The sequence below is a fragment of the Populus euphratica genome, unplaced genomic scaffold (assembly GCF_000495115.2).
Source record: "Populus euphratica unplaced genomic scaffold, PopEup_1.0 scaffold79.1, whole genome shotgun sequence".
Taxonomy (NCBI): domain Eukaryota; kingdom Viridiplantae; phylum Streptophyta; class Magnoliopsida; order Malpighiales; family Salicaceae; genus Populus; species Populus euphratica.
Window position 1 is genome coordinate 330743 of NW_011499959.1, and position 19562 is coordinate 350304.

General features: G+C 33.3%; 2 protein-coding genes across 2 annotated transcripts; one reads left to right on the forward strand and one right to left on the reverse strand.

The window, feature by feature from the left end:
• The first annotated feature begins 7256 nt into the window (after positions 1-7256).
• On the forward strand, positions 7257-11416 carry LOC105138548 (transcription factor ICE1-like). The gene is made up of 4 exons (XM_011044658.1): positions 7257-8718; positions 10004-10228; positions 10525-10695; positions 11068-11416. Exons 1-4 carry the CDS (start codon positions 7558-7560, stop codon positions 11149-11151), a joined length of 1641 nt encoding a protein of 546 aa, XP_011042960.1. The 5' UTR covers positions 7257-7557; the 3' UTR covers positions 11152-11416.
• A 2228-nt stretch (positions 11417-13644) lies between these two features.
• LOC105138549 (auxin response factor 2-like) lies at positions 13645-19002 on the reverse strand. Its single transcript, XM_011044659.1, has 15 exons — positions 18556-19002; positions 18357-18469; positions 18098-18193; positions 17946-18002; positions 17699-17854; positions 17513-17597; positions 17174-17264; positions 16916-17080; positions 16484-16603; positions 16241-16316; positions 15994-16165; positions 14977-15908; positions 14679-14869; positions 14350-14549; positions 13645-14196 (listed from the first exon to the last, which is right to left on the reverse strand). The coding sequence occupies exons 1-14, from the start codon at positions 18686-18688 to the stop codon at positions 14372-14374; spliced, it is 2565 nt and encodes an 854-aa protein (XP_011042961.1). The 5' UTR covers positions 18689-19002; the 3' UTR covers positions 13645-14196; positions 14350-14371.
• Between the last annotated feature and the right edge of the window lie 560 nt (positions 19003-19562).

The window sequence follows — 19562 nt, forward strand, 5'->3', positions numbered from 1 at the left end:
ATGGTTAATCTCACTGACGGGTTCCGCACCGTTTGATTTCGATGTGTTACACGTGGTTTGTTGTTGTCGGTGCTGGTGAGGATTAGAGTAGGTGCTTGACAATCTTATCGGGGTCGAGTTTTATTTTTTAATTTAGTCCCAATTTCCATTAAAATTTTGATTTTGAAGTATTAAAGTATCATTGTTTTTTTTCCCTGCTTTTCACGTGGTGGGGTGATTTCTTGGTATTGTTTTCCTTTTTTAACATATTTATATTGTTTTTCCTTTTATTGCCCTTATATCATTTAATCTTTTATTACACAATAGATAAATATTCTTCCCTCTTTGATGCTCTAATTTTTTTCTCATTCCTGAATTAATCTTTTATTAAACAATTTAATTGAATTCTACATTATTAGTATAAGTTGTCTAAGGACCTAAATGTTGTTTAGAGGGTAGGGAAAGATGATAAATTTAAAGTAAAAAATAAACTAAACCAAAAATAGGGTGAATAATTTGTAGAGAGGAATTGTGACGCGGTTTCTTAAAGGGGAAACTTGTAGCTTGTAGGGCCTCACGATTTTGGAAATGTCAATGATAGGAAGAGTGTGGGAGGCTAGAAAAATCTAGTAGATTTGGGATCGGCAACAATTTTTGGCCTTGTTGTCAACTCTAGCACCATCTTTGAGGCTCTCAATCCAGAATCTTTTTTTTATTTTTGCATCTTGTTCCAAATTTCCGGGGGTGGACGGAACTTGGCTTGAATCCATTGATCCTCACCACATTAAAAAGTTTGGGGTTGACCCTTGTAGTGTATGACTCGACTCGGATCTTATCTCGGGTTAACTTATTGAGCTTTATAACCATAAATGGATCCTTTTGAGTTCAGTCATGGAGAATACGAACATAAAAGGCAAGAAATAATGAAGAAAACAGATAGGAGTGTTCTTGCGGATGATAGGCCCGTGGATGTTCAATTGACATTGAAGGGCATGAAGCCCTAACGCAATTTGGAGTGTAAAAAGACATGAGCTGAGACCCACAAGCTAGGGAATTAGCCCAGCCCAAGCAACAGAAAACTCTTTATGTTTGGATTGAGGTGTGGGGGTAAGGGTTAAAGAGTTGACTTTCTTTAATTTTTTAAAATATATGGGGTTAGTTGATACGAGCTCCTTGTATATAAATATCTACAAATCCATAACAAGATTGTTATTATTTTGAAAAGATAAAAATCAATTTTGAATAAAAAGATTTTACCCTAGATAATTTTATATTTAAAGATAAAAATATTAAAAATTAAATTTTGACTTGTTGATTATTGAAAATTAAGAATTCAAAATATACAAAAACACCACATCACTTATACCTTAATAAATTAAATTTATTTTTTATTTTATTAGGGAAAAAAAATGTTATATCAAGCAAATATAATTTTATTCAAGATTATATTAAGACATGTCTAGATCACATGTTTGTTATACATCATAAGTTATAAAATCATTGATGATAAACCAAAAAAAACTAGAAAAATTAATAAACAAATATAAATTAAGATATTTAATATTATAACAGGAGTCATTTACCTTGTCATGTTTAGTAATTTGTTTATTAAAACCAACTGATACATATATAAAATTTATTGAATAAAATAAGAGAAAAAAATATCATACAAAGCTATATATATTGTAAATATTATAAAAAATAAATATTTTTAATTAAAAAATAAATCTGATTCATAAAAATTTTTTAAAAAAATTACATATGAATCATATTAACCTTTTTAAAAATCAAACACATCAATATAATCAAAAAATAATTGTTATTTAAAAAAGGTTAGATAAGAAAACAAATTATAGAGAAAATATATTAATTAAAATTAAAAATTATTTTAAAAATACATATAAAAATATTAATAATAAAAATTAATAATAAGACGAAATGCCCTTTGGGCTTCATGAGCCACTCCAAACACTTGCCCCATCAAGAAATAGTATGTACGTTGATCCATAGTTTTTTTTGAAGTCAATAAGGTGTACAATATATTATGTACTCTAATTTCTTAAAAAAAAAAAAATTGGTTTATCTTGATCATTTTGGAATCTAGCGAGTCCCTCTCTCCTTCCATAAAAAAAAATTAACATGAAAATTAAATTAAATTTAACATGAAAATTAAATTTTTAAAAATTAAAAGGATCGGTTATATAAAAGCTAATAAAAATGGAAAATTAAAATAAACTTTTTAGATAAATTTTAAAACCTCCTCCTATTTTATCTTTTTTTTAGACTATAATTCTTTATCTTTCAATTCAACCTTTCCTCAAAAAAATATATGTAATTGGATGCTAATTCTAGCTCAAAGGAGCTAAATTATATAAAATAAAAGTTTAATAATAAAATTAAAAATTAAAAGAAAAAACATTGCTCCATACATGAGATAAAGAACAATTACATAGCTACAATGAAAGCAAGAGCTCTTGTTTTTTTTTTTCTTCTAATACTTCAAATAAATATATGAAGGCGTTTGTTTTAAGTGCTCCTGGTTTGTTTGTCATGAAACCAGTTGAAATCTTCCATTGGATTTGGCCATGTTTAGGAATGTGTATATGTGGGACAGTGGGAGACAGCAATTTGAAAATGCTTTTGATGTAGTTGGATATTCGATGGTGGCATTTGATTAGGCTTTGAGGGGATGGAATGAATATTCCTTTTTTCATTCAAAATACAAAAACAAAAACATGAATTTATAGCAAATCTGACTTGGATGACATATTTGTTAAATTCAGTTAGTTAAAAATCTTAAATAAACTAGAAAAAATAAAAACATATAAGGAAAAATAATCTCCTTTAAAAACTTATTGTATCGGTTTTTATATATCGAAAACTCGTTTTCAAATTTAAATTATTTTTATCTTAAATAAATAGAGAAAAAACAAGGTTTATTGATTATTTTTTTTTATTCCACCTGGGATGCATGACAGTTTTATATATCAAATTTAAGTTTATTAATGTAAAATTTTATACGAGAAAGAGAAATATCAATTGACAAGTAACTTCTCTTTAACATGTTTTCAAAGTAATGAATTATTAATTTTAAATATTTTTTATCAACAACATGTCATCTCTTAAACATGTCTATCTTTATAATAATAATAAACCTGTAATTAAATATATTAATATAATTTAAATTAATAATTTTTTTATTGACTATCCTTTGTATTCTCTTTACGCCCAACCTCCACCTTGTTAATGAGAATATTATTATCATTATTATCATTGCTTGTGATATTATTATTAATATAAATATTATTAAAATAAACATTATAAATTAAAAGGAATACCAACCCACAAATATCCTATCCTAACTAAAATTATCAAAATCTCTACCCTTCTTAATTTATTTATGACTCTGAAATGGATTTTAAAAACTAACTATAAATTCGTAATTACTCTTCTCATCACCCTTTAAGATCCTTATTTTTATTGATTAATGATTTAATTCTACAATTTGTTTTTGTATATCTTCTGTGAACAATTCCTAGACTCCTCTCTTTTTTTTATAGAAAACCTCCTCATCTATTTTGACACTAGCATATCTTTTATCACAACCATTTCTTTTAGTTATGTTCATTCAACATCACATAATAATTATTCATAAAATATTACAGGCTCTAGTAATAACAACTATACAAATAAAAATAATACAAGAAAAAAAATAAGAAAAATCAACACATAATCACCATGTTGATAACTTTTTAAATAAACTACAAATAAAAAAAACTAGGATCTAAATTAAACAGGAAAAAGAGTAAAAGTTTTCCTTGAAAACCGACTGCATAGAAGCCCTCGAATTTTCGATTTATCACATGAAACTTTTCCCTGTTGAGAGTTATGTGTCAATGGGTCGGCAATTAATCCACAGCATGACACCCTATTATGTAGTTGATTGTGTGTAAAACAACAGCATTTTTCCATTTATGAACAATGAGCAATGATGGAGTGGGGTAACCCAAAAGGTAGGGCAGGTCTTTGTGTCCCCAGCCAGGTTCACGGGGTTACACAAGCAATATTAAAGGCGACTTTCCTTCCCTGGCCATCGCAGCTGAACTGCGACATCCTTAAAGACTCGTATCTCCTTTTCGTTCCCTTTTTTCAATTTTACATTTATTTCAATTTCATGTGGTCCTTATCCCCACCTGCTCATACATTAGCAGTGTAGACTTAGGAGTAGTTTGGAATTGCCCTTTTATTTTTTAAAATAAAAAAAATATTTTTAAAAATAATCCTTACCAGTATCGGATACTGTACTTGGTTTCTTCTTAAAAGTCAACAACATAATAACCTCATCTACAGATTAAGATAAGAAATTAGGACAGGTTGATGCGTGTTTTCTATTTAATAAGCATTTAAATGTACAATTTATTGTGGATGAAGTATACCTTTTCCTCTCTCTCTCTCTCTCTCTCTTTCTTAGCAAGCAACAGGTTCGAATTCTTCTTGTTCATCAGAGGAAGGGAAGTGGATTGATATAGAATTTAATAATTTATTCTGTATTTGTAGAGGTGAATATTGTGTACAAGAATTTATTTTTTATTGAAGAATCAAGGAAATATTCTTTAGTGAGAACTGAAAAACATGGACGGCATGCAAGACATGGCGAGATAGTTTGATTAGCACAACTTTAAAAGGATGATTTTACGTCAAGAAAAAGTAAGCGAAGTTTGATATTTATCAGATCATTGATTCATAATTATTAAAATTATAACGCAGTATTTGAATTTGTGTAATTATATCATATGAAATATCTATCAGATATATTTATAGATTAAATAAATAAATTTAAGTCGAATAAAAAATTCAAAAGCCTCAAATGATTTTTTAACAGAAATAAATATAATTTTTTTAAATAATTACCAAATTTTACTCAAATTTTTTAAGATATTCTATAAATCCATAACGAAATTAGCTAAGATCCTAAAGGTTCCCATATAAGACCCAAAAATGTTATTTTCTTTACCTTTTCTAGTTATTTAAAGTTTTTTGTTTTCCTTTCTAATACAGGTCAACTAATTATCTGTTTAAACAGTTTCAAGTCATTTTTAAAATGGTTTTTCTCTTACACATTAATTATTCGAAACGACAACGTTTAAAGTTCAGGAAACGACTTCATTGTCATCCCAGATCCAAAGAACGTGTGGGTCAAGGCATTCTATCATTTTAGCATAGCAGAAAACATCACTTGATTTTGCAGATCTTACTCTGACAATGACAGTACCCATCTCTGTTACACACACACACGAAACAAGATATTAAACCAGAGATAAAAGGAAGAAAAAAATAAAATTTTGGAGAGGTGGAGGAGATGAAGGAGGGGAAGGAACTGTTGACCAACCGAATCCTGAAAAAAGAGAAGGGTTTTGAGGGCAGACGAGCTGATGCTCTTGATGGGGTATTAGGTGCGGTGAAGTAAAAAGATTCACGAGATACCTGGGGCTGGAGAGGAAACCTATCTACGTTTATAATATATCCTCTTCCTCCTCAAATTTATTCCCCATAAATAAATAAATAAATAAATAACAATTACAGAAATCTCTGCCTGAGCCCTTGAAGTAAGTATATTTTGAAACAATGTATTTTGATTTTTCATAAAATACCGGTGTTAATAAAATCGATAATTTCTGTTTTTTAATACGTTGTTTTGATATATCAATGTTTAAAATAAATAAATTAAAAAAAATGCTTACTTTGCTGGTTGAATTGGCTTTGAAACTTTTTCGAGAATCCTAATAATATTAATTTATAATAAAGGGAAAAACATTAAATTCCAGACTCTAAGTAGAATCAATCATATGTATGCAAGCAAAGCTAGTTTCAGTTACAGTTCATTGCCTGTAAGAAGAATTTATTGTATATAAAAGAAATACACAAATTGGGACCACAGCTTAAAATATTCTCTATGCTTGGTACCAGAGCAACAATTGGCTGCTACTACAAGGTATGGATATGAAATAATCAACTATCTCCAACAACGTCCTCCCAAACTTTAAATATATATATTTTTTAAATCAAACATGATTAATTAATTTAGAGTTTGTAATTGGATTCAATTGTGCCATGTGGATTTTATGAACTTTAGAAAAAAGCTACTATAATAAGAAAAAGTCTTAAGTTGTCGGAATAATTTTATATTATTTTTTAATATATCAAAAATAATTTTATATTATTTTTTTAACACCAATATCTCCTTTATACATGGTGATGACTTAGCAATGAAGGAGATATGTATTTATAAAAAAGAGTTTGTGATTTCATAAAATTTACTTGCAATTTTAAACAATATCTTTTTACACATATTCTTCAAGAAGTATAATATAATCAGATTTTGTTTATGCTAAATTTGACCTCAAAAAAAATCATATTGATGCCGGTTTGTATACGCAAATGAAATTAATAGTATAAGAATTGAAATTTTGTTTTTTTAATTTATTTTTTAAATATATATTCAAGTTTTACTTAACAGCATGTTTGAAAGTGTAATTGCAATTATTTTTTAAAGTATTTTTTATTTAGAAATATATTAAAATAATATTTTTTATTTTTTTAAAATTATTTTTGATATTAATGTGTTAAAATTATTTAAAAATATAAAAAAATATTAATTTTAAAAAATTAATTTTTTTCAATAATATTTTTGAAACATAAAATTAACAAAGCTTATTATACCAAAAAAACAAAAAAAGATTGCAAATCTCACCTGCTTGTCTTTGTTATTGAAAGCAAAGGAAGGAGGGCTTTTATTGAGGAAAAAGAAGAAGCAATTTCAAAATTAAATTCATCTTTTCGTTCATTTTGTAGCTATTTTCATGGAATACAAAAAGAAAAGAAAAAAGATGGGAGCATGTATTTATATACTATGTCGAATAAGACAATTATGATATAAGTGTTTACATGAGAGTATAAAGTTTACTTGAAAATATATTAAAATATTTTATTTTTAATATTATTATATTAAAATAATAAAAAGTAATAATTGAATTCTAAAACATTCAAAAAATTTGAAAAATACTGTTCAACAGCAATTCGAAGCTGTTTCTAAGTGCATAAATCTCATATAATTTATTGTTTGTCCCGGTAAAATAATTAACATAATTTCTGGGAATTTAAAACGGAACTCTCTGACGGGAGTCTATTTCGCTCCTGGCAGCGGCACCTTGATAAGTTAGAAGATGCACAAAATTAAGGTTAGAAGAACGAGTGGCCCTGATGTGATTCCCAAACTAACTGGGTAGACAAAACACAGAAAGAGACAAGGCTGCCTGGATGGAGAGTTGTAGTGATTAGAGTAACGTTCAAAGGGATAGCGTGCCACATCCCTTCTCTAAAATGGTTATCTTTTACCTCTCTGGCTCCTCCAATGCCAGTAAAGCTTAGCTTATAAAAAGCTAATGCCCTTTTCCTTCTGCAACGTCCTCTTCTTTCCCTCTCGCTCTCTTTAACTCCCTCTCTTTCTCTCCTTTTCTTTTTAAACAATTTGTTTGTCTTCTTTCCTTCAGTTTTCTCTGAAAAAGACTAGAAAAAACCATGCTTTCTAGACTCAATAGCAACAGTATTTGGCTTGAAGATCATAAAGAAGAGCAAGATTCAACAACAAACCATCATCACCACAACAACATTACCAATACTGCAGCTGGTTGTGGTGGGGTTATGTTGGAGGGAAAAGAAGAAATGGGTTCTCTTTCTACTTTGAAATCTATGTTTGAAGTGGAAGATGAGTGGTACGTGACTAACAACAATAGCACTATTCATCAAAACCATCAAGAAAGTATCAAAGACCTCACCTTTTCACCAAGTCTTGTCGACCCAGATAATCTTTTGCTTCACCAAGTGGATTCTTCCTCTTCTTGTTCACCTTCTCCTTCAGTTTTCAACAATTTGGATCCTTCTCAGGTACATTACTTTATGCATCCAAAGCCCACTTTGTCTTCACTCCTCAATGTGGTTTCTAACAACCCTTTAGAGCATGGGTTTGATTTGAGTGAAATTGGTTTCCTTGAGAATCAAGGAACAAATTCAACTACAGCAGCAAATGTTTCAGCTTTGTTAAACAGGGGAAGTGGTGTTTTGGGGAATTTGGGGAATTTCACTGATTTGAGTTCGAACAGTCAGATTAGTATTCCTAATTTATGTCCTGATCCACAATTTTCAAGTTCCCGCACGCTTCAGTTGCCTGAAAATGGTCCCGGGTTTAATGGTTTTAGAGGGCTTGATGAGATTTCGGGGAACCAGTTGTTTTTTAACAGGTCAAAATTGTTAAGTCCTCTTGAAACTTACCCTTCAATGGGCGCACAGCCTACCTTGTTTCAAAAGAGAGCAGCTTTGAGGAAGAACTTGGGTGAAGATGAGAGAGATAAAGGGAAGAGAGAAATGACTCAAATTAGTGAAGAGAATGACAAGAAGAGAAAATTTAGTAGCGGAGATGATTTTCTTGAGGATGTTAGCCTTGATGGGTCGGGTTTGAATTATGATTCTGATGAATTTACTGAGAATACTAAGGTGGAGGAGACTGGTAAGAATGGTGGAAACAGTTCAAAGGTGAATAGTGGTGTTACTGGTGGTGGTGTGGATCAAAAGGGGAAGAAAAGGGGGCTTCCAGCTAAGAATTTGATGGCAGAGAGGAGGCGCCGGAAGAAGCTCAATGATAGGCTGTACATGCTGAGGTCTGTTGTTCCAAAGATCAGCAAAGTAAGAATTTTCTTCCTCATCATTTTCTTGTGAATTTGAATTGTTTAATGCTATTTTTTGTCCTTACAATCATTTAGTATGTCTTTGAGCGTGAGAGAGAATGTGTTTGTAATTTGCTTTGTTTTTTTGAATGAGTAGCATCTTTTGTTTTTGTATGGATTTAAAAAAGTTGCATTAAATCCTCTCACATGGACCTCTGGTACCATTGTTTACTTTCACCATATTCCTTTATTTTTTCTCCATCATAAAGTTGTTGAATTGCAAATTTCTTCTTTTCTTTTCTTCCTTCTTTCCTATGAATCGGTTAAATCTTATGACCTTCAATTCCTTTTGCTGATATATTTTGCTTTCTTCCATAGACTTAACAATCCTCTCTATCTGTGCCTGTTTGAAGCTCCATGTTCCTGACGCTTCTAATTTGTCTGTGTTTCCTGCTTGGTATAGTTTGATTTCTTGCCGTGGCATCCTCATGGATCTCGGTGTTTGGTTTACTTATTCACAAGGTTGATTATCAACCTTGCATTCAGCAATGAGTATTTTAAGAAATCCACTTCCAATACACAGCTTTTGATTCTGATATTATTTGCAAGCTTACTTAAGAGATCTGAGATTGTGTCTTGAACAAGAGAAAAGATAAAGCTTGGATTTTATTTCAACTTATAAAGCTTTGAACCATGTAAGAAAATCACAGGATACCTTGAATTTGTGAAAGTTCTGCCGAAAGCCAAACTCTTCCCCTTCACAGTCCAACATAATTTGCAGCCTACTCCCAACTCTTTGTACTTCCCAAGCTTCCTTCAATCAGAAAGTACATAGCCTGATTCATTGTATTGTGGATATTAAGAGTATATTTTTGAATTTTCCTCCTAAACATCATTTCCCATTTAGTTTTTCTTACTGATTCAGGAACCACAGAAGAAGCAAACAAATTCAAAATGACCTATTTTTTGTACCGTCTGCATTGGCTGAACTCTGGTATCTGCCTTTGAAATTTTATCACTCTTTGACATGACGATTCAATAGTTCATGTTGGACTGAGGAATATTGAGATTCATAATAGAGATGACAAATTCTTGAAACAATAGTCTTTCAGGTTTTGCACTTTCTGTTTAGTTTGGCTGATCTCAAAAATGCTTTCTCCAAAATCTGACGTTTCTGGAGGAAAACAGAACTCTTCCGCTCTTTAAGCCAAATTATTAAAAGATGCATCTGGATTTTGGAACTCAAATTTTTCACCCGTGCTTTAAAATCATATCATGGAGTTTTATTGGCCTTGCCCTGACAGATGGATAGGGCATCAATCCTCGGGGATGCAATTGAATACTTGAAGGAACTTCTGCAAAGGATTAATGACCTCCATAATGAATTGGAGTCAACTCCTTCCAGCTCTTCATTGACGCCAACCACTAGTTTTCATCCTTTGACACCGACTCCATCAGCACTGCCCAGCCGTATCATGGACAAACTTTGCCCCGGCTCGTTGCCAAGCCCAAATGGCCAACCTGCAAGGGTAAATTATTGTTATTATTATTTTCTTATTGCATCTGTTGGATTTAGCATGGTCACTGAATTAGCTTATCCTGTTTTATATTTTTACGACATTCAGTTTCAGTTTTTAAAATTTCCAAAGAATGGTACTCTTGGATATTGTGGGCTCGGAATAACCTATCAAACCCAAAGTTGGTCTCATTTCTCATTACTTGGTTGTATGCAGTCTGTTCTCAAGTGTATATTTTAAAATGGGTGGTTCCTTTTATATTACAGGAGTGTTTCATCTGCTGAGTTACTCTTTTGCTAAACGTACAGGTCGAGGTTAGAGTGAGAGAAGGGCGAGCTGTAAACATCCACATGTTTTGTGGCCGCAAACCAGGTCTTTTGCTCTCCACTATGAGAGCTTTGGATAACCTTGGGCTAGACATTCAGCAAGCTGTCATTAGCTGTTTCAATGGTTTTGCCATGGATATCTTCCGAGCTGAGGTACGTTTTCTCCTTTACTTCCTAATCTAGAATATACAGCTAAACTCCACATCACGCTGATCCCATTAGTTGGTATGTATTCTCCATTAAATTGGAAGTGAAACTTTGACGTATCTTGCGCATTGATCCATATGATTTTCCAACTTCAACCTTTTTATATAGCTTGTCTGTCTGCAATTCTCTTTTAAAATCTTGGGATGTATATCATGCAAATGGCTTTATTTATAGCTCCTTGGATATACTCTCCCTCATGACTTCCTTGCATCTGTTGGAGGGTTTGCCTTCTTATTAAAATGTTCACAAACTCGGATGCGATTGTTGCGTTGTGTGTGTTTCGTCCTTGGGATACTGACATGTCTTTTTATTTCTCAGCAATGCAAAGAAGGGCAGGACATGCATCCAGATCAAATTAAAGCAGTCCTACTGGATTCAGCTGGCTTCCATGGCGCGATGTAGTAACCTGTTGAACTTGAAGTAACGCTATGAAGCTCAGTTGGCTGGTGACGGGAAAAGTTGCTCAATTGTTGTCTTTCTGTCAATCAAAGTGGTCTTCTATGTCACCAATAGTGTTATTAGTTAGCTGCCTCTGAAGGCTGCTGTAGGATAGGTATCATGCAGAAAAACTCACCATCAGTTTAAATTTTTGGAAGAATCAAGATTCTATAATCTCCTGCCTTGCTTTCAGCATTTCAATAAAAATACCCATTAATTAATTAATCAACATATACTAAATGAGCCTTGCTTTGAACAAGCAGTGAAATCAATTTTATCTTTTAATTGGGTATTATAATTTATAATTTATTTTGATTTTTTTATCAAGTTTCAGTTTTATAATTCAGGTTATGAGTTTTACTTGTTAGCTGTATTAATTTGAGTTATTTTTTTTTGTTTTAATTATTTTTTTTAATTATATATTTCAACATTGAGTTAATAAAAAATTGAGTTTCATAATTTTTTTTTTTATTTTTTTCTATGAGATTGCCATAATTTTATGATCTAACTTGTAAGTTTTGCGAGTTAGGTTGACTTGATTTTTTTTAATCTCTTTGAGTATTTCTATCTTAATTTTATCTTTTAATATTAAATAGATTGAAAATTAAACTTTATAATATTTTTTATTTGTTTTTCATATAGTTATCTCGGTTTTTTAATCCAAGTTTAGTAGATTAACCTAAGTTGACTCAAGTTATTTTTTATGTTCTTTATTTTTTTTCTTCAATTAATCCTTTAATATTGAATTAATTAAAAATTAAGTTTTATAATTGTTTTTCATTTATTTTTTATGCGGTTATCATAGTCTTATGACTCTAGTTATGGTTAAGCAGATTAACTTAAGTGTTTTTTTTTAGTTGATTTTTTTTAATTTTATTATTTGATATTGAATTAATTATGAATTAGACTTCATAATTTGTTTTAGTTCATATTCTACGAGTTTATGATTCGATTCACGAGTTTAATTGATTGACTTAGGTAATTTTATGTGTCTTTTTTTAATTATAAATTGAGTTTTATAATTTGTTTTATTTTTATTTTTATTAAGTTATTCCAATTAATATTTAGTAGGTTAATCTACATTAACTCAATTTATTTTTTAATTAAATTTGGTTTTAATTCTATCCTTTAATAATTGTAAATTAATTTAATAAAAATTTTATTTGTTTTATATTTGGTTATAAAGGTTTTATAATCTAAATAATTAATTTGTAAGATTAATTCAAATCAATTTAATATATTATCATTTAATATTATTAAAAATATATCTTGATTTTTTTAAAAATTTTAAATTAAACTATATTTTTATTTATTGTTTAACTTCATATCATATCATGTCAATTAATTTTTTTTCTTATTTTTTTTTCTTTTAAAACATGCATTAACAACGCTTGAATGTTATTTTATATTAAAAAAAAATCAAACCCACAACCTACGAAGATTTTTCGAACTTCTGCACATATAGACTTGCCATGCTTGTTCAATTTACCATACTCGGCTTCTCGTCGTTTACTTGCTGAGTTCAACTCAAGATTTTCTGGTCTTCATCTCGCAGCAAGGACCATCCAACTCTGAGAATCCAGGTTTACTTAGAGAGCTTTCCACTTATCCTTTTGAAACAGTTTCACACTTACTCTTCATGTCTTTAGCACTGTAAAGCTAATTACCCTGTTTTCTAATTTGTTTTTACACAGGCCACGCAAGTCCTTTCTATAGATTTTACCGTGGAAAATATTGGTAAAAGAGCCTTCACTTTCCAAGTAAGATCTCTTACCTTGTGGGGGAATTAATAAAATAAAAAAAACAATTATATCACAAGGTATTTTTAATATGTTTATTAAAAACAAGTGTCATGGTTAGCTTGGCTAGCTGATGAAGATGAACCATACTCACGGTAAGCATGGCCTATCACAAACCATGTCCAGATAAGAATTTACTCAAATTTTTATCTGATAATTTGTTCAACACTTTGATTTTACTTAAGACCAAGTTGAATTTCCCATCCACCAAACAAGATACTACATGAAACCATGCAAAAACAAAACCAGGTAAGCAGCAGATGCAGTCCTTGGAACAGGAAATCCCCACTACTGCTTAAACCAAAATTTAAAATGGCAAGCAAGCAAAAAGTGATTCAATGCAAGATGAGTAACGAACTCAGGCTCCCAACCGTCCAATTCCTTTGATCCAATCCGATGGAAAACGTCAAGCACAAATGCCTTGGATCAGATAAGATGAAACTTCCATATCGTCGATTGGCTGCAACAAACGAAACCCCATTTCGTTTTTGCCTTATCTTTAACATGTGGGCACCCCCTTGTTCCCCCATCAATGTGAACCCCTCACCAACGGGTGCCGTGGCCCGCAACCCACATGCAAGCGACTGAAACCCCTTTATTTACTGGGTTCCCCAAGAGAAGCAGAACGGGTCACTCTACTGTCAAAGCAACCCACCACCCACTTATTTACCTTTACCTTTTTTCCACTGGATGCCTAAAATCCTGACCTCCGAGGCTCCACCAATTTCTCAAGCCTACATTATAACAAAAACTCGTGGTAGACATCAATGTTAGAAACCAATTCTGGGAGTCCTTGCACTATAAATGATTTGCTAGTACGCTTTGAGATGGCTAGAACCACGGAACCCAACAACATGGAACATTAGGAGAGTAGGGAGCTAGACTTGCCCAAAAACCCATTAGATGATGTATAAACTTACTTACATTAAGAGGTAGGGTAAAGGTAAGGTAGTTATGTACAAGGTTCAGGATGGTTTGGCTCGGAAAAAAAGCAAGGGTTTCGCTAGACATTGCGGCTATATATAAATTATGTATAACTGGACACCATACAATACTAGCTCCATAAAAGGTCCAAAATTGGATTATATCATTCTTGCATCTATTCTTTATACCAGCAAACTTGACATCTTGGATAGTAGTAAACTGGCACCCATCTCATTCTTACCAACTGAAATAGCCATTGCATTCTCTTGCTGCCTGAACCCAAAACCTGACATAAGAACGACAGCACATAATTAATATCCACATTCTAAAAATAGTTGAACGCAAGGGAAAGGGCTCTCATGGTATCTGAACAGGATTTACTGCTAAGGAATGCAAGGAGAGAAATGTAAAAACTTGCTTTACACAACTAGAAAATTACCTTGAACCTGAGGGAGCCAAATCTAACAATTCAAAGGACTAGATGCTGAAGGAAGTGGCAGATGTTTGGCTTCTTTAGCCTCCTCACCCTCCACGCCCGATGGATTTTCATTGACTCTTGAATTTAAAGTGCCTGGTTTAATCCTCTGTACCTCCTCTCTGGTGTAAATAACAATCTTCCTAACCATGCCGACAAATTCCCTGTTTCACACACAATGTCACCAGTTATACAAGACCACAGCAAGAAGAAACCCAGACAAATGCCTAAGATTTGAGTCAAAAGACAACAGACAATAAATTTTTCAAGCAAAATTTAAAGAGAGTCCTTACTGCCAGGGATCATCTCCAACAAGCATCATATCATCCTCGTCATCAGTATACACAATCAACCAATTCTTTTGGGGAGCCAGTAATTCACCATTAAATTCAAACAACCGGTCCAATTCAGCAATCAACTCATCATAGTTATTGAACCTCATAAGATCAACAGATCTACCAAGTGCAATCCCCTGCTTGTGAACCTGGAATAACAAAAGATGCAATTAGCATATGAATTTTTTTCTAACAGGCATATACCAAACATCTTATGAACCAAAGAAAGATGTTTAGTGAGCAAATAGGCAAGAACCTTTGTACAACTCCTGGCTGAGCTGTTTTGCGCTTTTCCATGACTGTCCCTCATTCGCATGTGACCAACCTGGATTGGTTTCTCGTTTTCATTTTCATCGGCCAACTTTGAACTCCTGGAGTGTTCTGACTTCTGATCTGATTCAGATGTGAGTTGGTGACTTGCAGGTTGGGTGTGACCCATCGGTTCGTACACCATGTTTGTTGATCCTGCTTGCTCTGGTGTGGCGGGTTTACTAATTTTCAGGGGAATACCAAATAGCTTGCAGTTTCCATCCAAAGATTTTCCGGTATCATGTTCTTGCACCGGTTTGAGTTTTGGTATTAGCTCTCTTGTATGAGCATGATTATCAAAATGAGATGGCGGGGGAGGCATCATACAGTTTCCATGAGATTGCTCGACTCTCTGACCGTGAAGCATGGGATACTCACTGAAAGCACTGTATCTGATGTTTTCCCTTGATTGATATGTTACATCGCTGCTTCCTTGTATTGGAACCCTAGAGTTTGACTCTGACAACTTTAGAGAGAGGCCTGGGGACATTATGGACCATGGGCTGGCAAGCAAGTTGAACTGCCCTTGATCTGACAAGTGTTTCTTCATTGGATTAGCGCCCCCAGCAGTTTGGTCAACAAACGGAGCACCAAACCCATGGGATGAATCAGCATTTGCCCCGAAGCCAGATAGCAAATCCGTGTAGGTCGGTTCCTGCCTGGCAGAGGATATCCACCACTCTGGTCCAAATCTTCTTGAAGATGATAACACATCAATCTTCTCATTGTCTGCTGAGGGTGGCCACATAACAGACTTTTCAGCAGCATCAGACTCGTTGCCCTCAGCAAAATTGCCTCTCAAGGTCGAGAACTCTTGACCTCGCAAGACTCTTGAAAATCCACTTGCTGATGAAGGGTCTGCAGTTACTTTGGATGAACCTGCACATTAATAGTCAAGAGACTTAAATATCATTTTAACTACTCAAATTATCTACAGACATCATCAATGAACAACAGGACAAACCTTCTCTGGTAAGAACAGAGGAGTCGGGAGATGATGGCACCATGTTTGCTCGGGGCCTTTTTGGCCTGGGCATTGGAAGAGGATTTAGTGCAGGAGGTGCAAGAGCAGGCTCTATTTTCCATGGTGAAACTCTATCTGGTCTAGGTATTGTAGAAGTTTCATCCCATCTCACCTGGTAGGAACATAAAACCCTGTTTAGCACTCTAAATGAAAGTGCTACATGCCATCATAAATACTGAAATACTACCTTAAGGCACCTCCATTTAGAATCCTTCCACCTACTGGGATCAGCATCTTCAATTCCGACAATAGTGCCAGTAAATCTACAACAGAAAATCATGAACCACCAAAATGTTATGTTTTCCATGGACACAAACATCCAATAATCCTAGAAAGCTTAAATCACAGACAAGAAATTGCCAGGGTACATCAAACTTCCAAATAACAGGTAGCTTTCAGCACAGAACCTGAAAGCAAGCAGCAGTCATACCTTTGCTCAGGAGCTTCTTCTCCTTCAAATCTCATTTTAAACCTCATCCCTATGGAATAATTACTCTTGACAGACTCCATGTATTGATCAAATGGGACAATGAACTCAGCAGGACTTGTCCTGTGGCAAGAAAGTTAGAATAATTAAGGTAACCAACCGAAGGCAAGAAATTAATCGCTCGATTGTACATTTTAATATTTAGATATGATAGATGTATTCCCGTTATTTTTGTTTACCAGAATAAGTTACAAAAACAAGACCATTCCACTTCAAGGAACCAGGCCATGCTAATCAACAATCAAATCCCATGATGAACAAAAATCAGATTCAAGGAAAATCAAAACATGAACAAATTTGCATATCAAAAACTCATAAATAAATTACTCTACCAGTTCATTTGTTCTCTACACATGTTAGCAATAAACCACTCACCTTGGCTTGTAATAAACAGTGAACATTGTCCCTGTTGAAACAGCATGCCATGCGGTAGCAAGAACACCGAGATGCATGCTGTGGCTGGATATGACCGATGATGGAACATTACTCTGCTGTCTCATTGCACGTCTAACACCAACTCGAAGTTCTCCATTCTCACCTCTATAAAATGCAAAATACACTTTTTATTCCACTCAGACTAGTCAAAATTAAATTAGAACATCAAATCTAATAGGTATAACAAGGAAACCAGACCTTAGAAATATAAAGGCATCACCAGCAACAAGCCTTTTAGAGCTAACAAACACACTCCATCCACTCTGAAGCAAGTGCCTCCGTGGTTGACCTGGCATTAAAATCATTTTGTGTATCAAGAAACTGGTGGCTTAAATGCTACAACATTCCATGCCTTGAAAGTTGAAACTCAATGCATTAAAGCTTTATGGCAGCAAGTCGACATCATCATCGCAACAATGGAGATATTATACTAAAAGGGGTCTCGATACATTCACAAATAGGTGGAAAGGTTTGAATATGTTCCCACCACAGGTGTATTAGAGGAAATAACAAGGTCATTGAGTATGAGATGATTACCCCGAAAAATGTGCCTGAATCGCCATTCACTTCCATGCAAATCCTTGGCAACTAATTCCTGTGTCGGAGGCTGCCTTGACATATCCTGTAATTCAGCAAGTATTAAACATCCACACTTACAACTGAAGTCCTAATTCAACAAGAAGGCCCACAGGGAAACCCAAGGTAGAAGCTGTAAAAACCCACCAATGGTGGAAGACATTCATCTGCATGTCGTCTAAGAACTGAAAAACCACCATGAGTACTGGTATCCGAAGCAGTCAGGGTTTTACAAAATGAATGAACATGAAATCGTGGTGGTGGAGGTGGAGGAGGCTCCTTCTCCGATGCATTCTCATCTTGCTGACGTTAAAGAATCCATGGGAAAAAAAAATCAGAATTTCTATTCCAATCCCGAACGCTACATAATCACAAATCAACAGTGAATACATACGTTGTGCAAAGGAAGTAGAGTCACTTGTGCAAACACCTCATCAGTATCCGGTTCAGCCTGTGATAATTCACAAAATTAATCGCATAAGCAAACCACCAGACACACAAAACCCTGAAAAACCCAACACGAACTAATAAGCAGATTTCGCATACCTTCAATTGAACATTAACAACACGACACAAGATCTTCGGTGGAAGATCGTACACCGGCATCTGCTGGTCTGCTACCTGATTCGTCGATGCCTCCACCTACATCCATTTCACAACCCAATCACACCAAAAATCCAACAACAAAACCTTCAAAAGTCCAGAAAACAAACTAAACCCGCAAAAATGATTGCTGAATTATAGCTAAAAAATCTCAAAGAAAAAGGCAAAAAAAAAATACAGCTAGAACAAAACAAAACCAAACCTGCTCTAGATGTCCTTGAGGGAAATAAAACACATGATCTCCTTCGCGAGGTACAGTCACTAGAGGACCAGCGCAAGCATGCCATAGCTCATTATACAACGCAGTCTCAGCATCTACAACAGCACAAAACAAACTCAAAATCTAAAAGAGAAATCCACAAAAAAATCACTTCAAACATCCACTGAAGCGTGAATTGTACCTCTAGCTGAGCTTGGATGGGTGGAATGACCTTTTTGCCCTCCCATAGCTTCACTGTAACCAGAAGAGAAGCTCTCTCCTCCTCCTTTAATGTTTCCACTGTTAGCTTTTGCTGAAATCTCTGAGGAAGCCATAAAATTATCACAATCTTTCCTTCTCTTACTCTAGATCTCTTCTTAAAACAGAATAATTAACTTAATTTCACAAATAATCCAACTCTAATCAACCATTTCTCCACTTTCTCTCTCTAAAACACAATTAATCTTCACGGTTACATACGCCAACACCATAAAACTACTACCCTCTCATTTCTCCATCAAATTTCCTCGTTTAAGCTTCAATTTCGCTCTTCACTTCTCTCTATCTCAGCAATTCTAGCTCTCTCTCTCTCTCTTTATTATTCTCTCTCTATCTTCTCTGTGTGCGTTTTCTTTTTCGTGTGTTGTTTGTAGAGGAAGAGAGAATTTAACCATCTCTGGTCAAAACAGAGTTGCAATCATTTCAACTGCAGTCAAATGTTAACCAGTCTTACTACCGGCATTAGCCGGTCACCTGTATTTTCATATTATTTTTCTTAACATTCAGTATATACTACTTGTCTCTATCAAAAGAATGCCAACGCTTTGGGAATGCATTTGCAAATACTTTCATTTTTAAAGGAATTATTTTATATGGTTTTTTTTTAGAGATTAAAACCTAAAATGATATGCTGATGAATATTAGACTTGAAGTGTTTTTATTTATTTTATTTGTAATATTTTGAGATGTTTGCATAATTTTGTTATTTTTTGAGTTTTAATTTAGAAATTATTATCTAAAAATATAAATTTATTTTACTAAGTAAAGTAAAATAAATCTAAAACCCTTCATTTTATGGATTTTAAAATTGTTTGGTATTACAATAATTTTTATTTTTTATATGATCATAAAAAAATTATTTGGCTAATTAAATAATTTTTTATATTATAATAGTGTTTGATATTGTAATAATGATTATTTTTTAAATTA

Excerpts from the sequence above, each read along its gene's own strand:
- LOC105138548 (XM_011044658.1), top strand. The coding sequence starts at position 7,558 with ATGCTTTCTAGACTCAATAGCAACAGTATTTGGCTTGAAGATCATAAA. Across the intron at positions 10,229-10,524 it reads CAAATGGCCAACCTGCAAGG|GTCGAGGTTAGAGTGAGAGA; the intron begins GTAAATTATTGT and ends CTAAACGTACAG. Across the intron at positions 10,696-11,067 it reads TGGATATCTTCCGAGCTGAG|CAATGCAAAGAAGGGCAGGA; the intron begins GTACGTTTTCTC and ends TTTATTTCTCAG.
- LOC105138549 (XM_011044659.1), bottom strand. The coding sequence starts at position 18,688 with ATGGCTTCCTCAGAGATTTCAGCAAAAGCTAACAGTGGAAACATTAAA. Across the intron at positions 16,604-16,915 it reads ACTGTTTATTACAAGCCAAG|GACAAGTCCTGCTGAGTTCA; the intron begins GTGAGTGGTTTA and ends TTCTTGCCACAG. Across the intron at positions 16,317-16,483 it reads GAAGAAGCTCCTGAGCAAAG|ATTTACTGGCACTATTGTCG; the intron begins GTATGACTGCTG and ends TTTCTGTTGTAG.